This window comes from Echinops telfairi, unplaced genomic scaffold (genome assembly GCF_000313985.2).
Source record: "Echinops telfairi isolate 266 unplaced genomic scaffold, ASM31398v2 ScPeMD7_5;HRSCAF=22, whole genome shotgun sequence".
NCBI lineage: Eukaryota > Metazoa > Chordata > Mammalia > Afrosoricida > Tenrecidae > Echinops > Echinops telfairi.
Genome location: NW_022103901.1, coordinates 11587743 through 11593207, shown reverse-complemented (window position 1 = coordinate 11593207; position 5465 = coordinate 11587743). Strand labels below are relative to the sequence as shown.

Here is a 5465-nt window from a genome sequence, read left to right as displayed (position 1 = left end):
TGCTACCAGACCAATCCAGCTGTGAGAAGCCTGATCATCACACATGAGGTTCCTGGGCTGTTCATGCCTGGCCCCCCCCCCCCCGCCGGTCCCCCCAAAAAAGAAAAAGGACAAACCCACAACCAGGGAGTTGGTTCTAACTCACAGTGGCCCAGGGCGCCCATAAACATGAGAAAAGACTTTGGATTAAAACGAAGAAATTAACAAGCATTTATTTTGTGTCCGATCTCTGTGCCTCCCGTTACCCTATCCGACTTAAATGTCATTACGAGTTCAAATTATTTTCATTAAGGTTGTTTAGTTTTGAAAGGAAGAGTGGTGGATGGGTTTTGCAACAAAGTTGATGCCATCCAGAAAGAACTGCTTCCCCTCGTTAGGTATTTTAAAGGAGGTTTAAAACATATTCTTATGTTTTTTTGTGTGAACAGCGTCCAACACAAGCACTTTTTTCCATTAGCCCAGGTGTTCAGGAGCGCACCACAGACTGGCTCTCCATTCCGTCAGCTTCGGCCCAGGGCTCTGCCTCACCAGCCCAAAGCCTGCTCCCCTCGACCGACCGTCTCCCAGTGCAGCGGGGGAGAGGCATGGATTACAGCTCAGCAAATCCGAAGCTGGACAGGACCAACAGCTCGATAAAATCTGCGGGCGTCATCTTAAGTGAATTCCGGCACTGGCACCGTGTGTCTTAAGCACAAACCACATCACAAAATGAGGGCCGCAGGAACAGGCCTGGAAAACCATGCTGGGGAGAGTCACTAGTCTGAGGGCCACACGGGAGCTTCATAAACAAGCGGACACACACACACACACACACACACACACCCAACAGAGCCAGGAGTGTCTGGATGCCGTCAGTTTAAGCTCGGCTCTCTAAAGGTCGAACTTTTAGCCTGGTGATTACTCTCTGAACTCCAAACTGGACGGAAACAAAATGTGCCCAAGTACTCAGGTCAATAACTGTTTATTCTATCAAAAGTCATACATAAATTTATAATGTCTTTGTTATAACGAGTCCGTAACGCAGACATTAATCTGCATGTCTCCTTGCGTTAGTAAGAGTTTCTTTCTGCACTCCCTGATACACGAACAGTTCTCTTGGGTGTTTCTGAGATGGCGTGCCTGGAATGTCCACGTAAATAGTGGGGGGGTGGGGGGGCAGAGTTTAAAGCTTCAGGGTCTTCTTCAAATTGCTTCCACAAAATGAATGCTATAAATAAAAACGTCCCTATGCATTGCTATTAACCCAATGCCCTCAGGTCGCTTCCAACTCACAGTGACCTGGCAGGGCGAAAAGCTGAGCAGAACTGTCCTGTGAGGCCCCCAAGTCGGCCATCACCTCTTTCCCTCTTGAGGCAGCTGGTTCCAACCACACGGACCTTTCGGTTCACAGCCCATCGCTTAACCACTGTGCCACCAGGACCCCTTACGTCTTCCCAAAATAAGAGTCAAACATGGGATTCCAAGAATTCCACCTGTTTCCAATTAGATACTTGAAATTGCCTGAGTGTCTAAACTACATTCACTAGCTACTTACACAAAACAATTCTTCCGGGTTTTTGGAAGAGTTTAAATATGTTAAAATAAGATTAAGGGTCTGGTTTCAACAGGCGGAGGCAGCAACATTCCCACTGAAAGCAAAACTCTCTCGCTGAAGCCATTCTGCCTCACGAGTCAGACCCAGCGAGCCCCAATGAGTGAACCTGGGCAGTGACAGGACTTATAAAATTCAGACTTTGTGCAGGGAAAACAATGAACATTTTTTAGGCGTTTTGTATTTGACGTCATTTTGAAGGGGCTTCTCAAGATTTTCTGCATCAATTTCTGATGCTGTATAGGAAAATAACTTTCGGTGGCTTTGTTATGTTACATTCCATGACAGGAGGTCAGATATGTGAACTATAGAAAATGGGAGCAGAGGTAGGAATGCAGCCTCGCCTCTACAGGATTTCAAAGCCCGAACGGCACAGTCATCAAGCACTTCAATCAGCAGGTCGAATCCACCAACCACCAACTCCGGAAAGCCATGGCGGTCAGCTTCCCAAAGATGTACAGCCATGGAAATCCTATAGGGTAGGTCTTACCTTGCCCCACAGGATCACAAGTCAGGAAGAATTCAGATGCAGGGGAGTAGGGTAGAATTTTTCATCCAATGGCCACCTTTTTTCTCTTTTTTTTTATGTACACCTTTTCCCCTCCAAAGGTATCCCTCTCTCATTTCCCTGTGGTGTTCCTTGGGCTTTATAAATGAGCTGAAGCAGGCCTTAGAATGATCGGGTTTGAACTGTGCCGGGGCCCACTTGTGCATGGACACCACTACCCCTTCCTGTTACTATGGTGGGAAGCGCCAGCGTTTCCAGAGCCCTCTTCAACGAAGACAATGGATGTCACAGGACATTTCCAGCGGCTCCTCACCAACACCCCAGAGCTTAACACCTGTTCCAAACAGTGTGGTAAATCAGATGCCATTTTTCCACTGTAGGAGGTTGACACCCCTGACTGACCACTTAATTGGTCTGAGGGTCAGCTGTTCAGGTGAGTCCACCTGTGAGATGACCGGAACACCCCACTGTTTCGCAGGGCCCCAGCCCAAAGCCCAGTGTGTGGGGGTTAAGAGTCCAGCAGCAGGGCAGAGAGGGCTTCTTAAACAGCCAAAGGCCCGGGCTCCATCCACTCACCAGTCAGCATGTTTACATGGGAGTCCAGTGGTAAGAAAAAGGACCTAGCAGAGTGGCTCTTCTCTTTCCAGTGTTTTCACGGAGTTACCTGCCAACACCAAGGGTCTGAAGGCAAGGACACTGGAGAAAGATGGCGGGGAATATGTGTGTGTGTGTGGGTGTGGGTGGGTGGATGGGGGGTCTCTGTGGCCCCAAATGGACCAGAAGTTCCAAATAGACCAGTAGCTCCATCCCACCACTAATGGACACTTGGTAAGATACACAAAACCAAACCCACTCCGTTTCACTTCAACCCCCTGATCAGGACCCCTTCACACGCACCCATCTTTAAGACACCACTATTAAAGAACGGACGACACAAACAGCTGCCACCCAGCAGCCCACCGAGGATGCACCCGTGGTTTTACACAGGGCATGAGCCGGGATCCCTACCTCAGTGAGAATCCTCCCATCCTGGCCAGGGAACCGGCCCTGGGTAGACAGCAGGAGAAAACAAAAGAAGCTAACCAGCAAGTGGACTTTCCAGCGAAGTGAACTTTGGTTTCTTAGTTTGAAAGGGAGACGGAAAAAAAAACAAGGAGGAAGACATGTCAAGTTGAGCTTTGTACAGGGTCCTAAAAAACTGAAGCAGGAGAGGCCTGGTCCCTGTGAAGGGGCCATGCCCAGAAAGGAAGGCAGCCACGAGAGCAGGCCCCGACCCGAACCAGGACAGGAGCTGGTTTCAGGCAAAGCACCCTCTTTGCGAACGTGCCATTGGATTGAGGAGGCATATGTGTACAATGGTGGTTTTCGTATTTACATCAATAAAGCCTGGTTTTCACAAGGTTGAGATAGGATAAAAAAAACTTGTCCGACTAGTCTTAGCAACGCCAAAGCACTGAATCGCTCAGACCACAGACTTCAGGGCTACAAAGGAAACGGAGTCAGGTTGACGCTCCAGACGTAGGCTTCCTGGGCAAGCACTCGGCATCCCACACTCGGCATCCCACAGTCTTCCAGACAGACCAGGCAGAAGGGACAAGGACGCAGGCCTGACTGGCTGGCTGTGTCCTCCCAAGTGGCAGGAGGGCTGCACCCCCACCCCGGCAGCTGAGCTCTGCAAGCTGGACTCTAGGAGAGCTGAGAAGGCAACCTCTTCCCCTCAGGCAGGGGCAGTGCCACAACCCACTCTGGGCTCTGGAAAGTCGAGGAGGCTGGGCCAACGGCAGCCTCATGGGCTCACTTATCCTCGGTGGGAACAGGGATGGCACTAAATCAGACGGTGGAAAAGGTCTCCAGACGGTGGAAAAGGTCTCGTCAGGGCCCAGAGAAAAGAACCAGCTTAGGTCTCTACTTCCACTCCAACACTCCACGGTCAATGGGAGTTTTCCAACCCGAGACAGGCAGCAATTGGAAACCATCTAAGGCCAAATGATTATCTTCCATCCAAAGGCACTGGAGGCTCCGGAAGAGAGACAGACGCTTGGGGAATGGGTTAGCAGTTTTAAGATCAACGTACCGAAGTTCATTTAAAGACACTGACAAACTTTCCCTCTGGTCCTAGAGTCGCACTGAAAAGCCCCCATGGCCCCAAAGATTGTCACTGACCACTGGAGGCCTGAGGGGGAGTGGGTCCACAGAGGTAACACAGGTAACTCTCTTCGACCCCCAAATCTATCTCCCAGGCAGTCTGTCCGGTAGCCAGGATGCTTTAAAAAAAACCAACAACTTCATCGATACTAGTCTGGGATGTCACATCCAGTAAGGCAGGAGAAAAAAATTAAGATGTTCTCTCTTAAAACTCCACAACGGGTTTTACAGTAAGCACAGAAATTAAATTATGTTAAAAAAAGGAGCTATTTTTACTAAAACAGGGTAGACCAATTTATCAAAAATGCCATTCGGCTGTGTTCATTACATTCAGGAATCTAATTTACACAATAGACACTTTGGAGTAATCTATTTTTGTCAATAAATCCTCAAACTCCTTGAAGTGCAATCTTATCGGAAGAACATTTTTCACATAGTCTTCTTCCTAGTTGAGAGAGGCATTTGAGTCAAGAGTGGGCTTTATCGTTTCTTACGCAGGCAACAGCAAAAAACAAGCATATACAGTACAATTAAAGTTGTCAGACTCCATTTATATATGTCTGAATCCAAACCCTCCCTTCCAAGCAAGCCTCCATCTGGAGTTCATTTGCTTTACTCCTAAAGGTACCTTAGGTCACAGTCAACAGTCTTCCCGCTTAGGAAAGTTCAGCCAAGAGTACCTTCACGCCCACCTTGGAGCTGGTGGCAGTAGCTGTTCCCCCCCGGGGTGGGGGGGACGCTCGGGGACCCCTGGGGCCACCTAGGGCCTTTCTAAGCAGCACCCTTGCCCAAGCGCTCTCGGAGCTTCTGGTCCACAAGGCGCTCACCTTCAACTTGGCTCCGGCAACGCACAATATCCACCTGGCAGAGTCCGGGGGCTGTCCCGGAGCCGCAGGCGCGGAGCTGGCCCGCGCGGGGCGGTCCCCAAGGGCGCACGGCTCCTCCGGGTGGGGGGCGGTGAGCAGAGCTGCGCCCCAGGGAGGGAGCGCCTCAGGAGCCGGGTGCAGAATGCCGGCTCGATCCACCTTCGGCAACCGGGGCTTGGTGCGCCGACTACGGCCCAGTCCGCCCCCGTCCGGCGGAGTCCCCGGAGGGTTGCCTTCCACAGGCCCGCCCGGAGAGGCATTTGGGAGCGGAGCCGCGGTGCGCTCCATTCAGCCCGCGGCCCCTGCGTACAGGGCAGAGGCCCGGAGGAGAGGGCCCGAGTGCGCCAGGCGGTGG

At 51.0% G+C, this 5465-nt stretch overlaps 1 protein-coding gene across 1 annotated transcript in view; it reads right to left on the bottom strand.

The window, feature by feature from the left end:
* CUX1 (cut like homeobox 1) overlaps nt 1-5398 on the bottom strand; it is a 345803-nt gene extending 340405 nt beyond the window's left edge. The window contains exon 1 of the mRNA XM_045284658.1: nt 5072-5398. Within this exon, the coding sequence (XP_045140593.1) occupies nt 5072-5398 (327 nt within the window). The remainder of the gene's footprint in view (nt 1-5071) is intronic.
* Nucleotides 5399-5465: the final 67 nt, after the last annotated feature.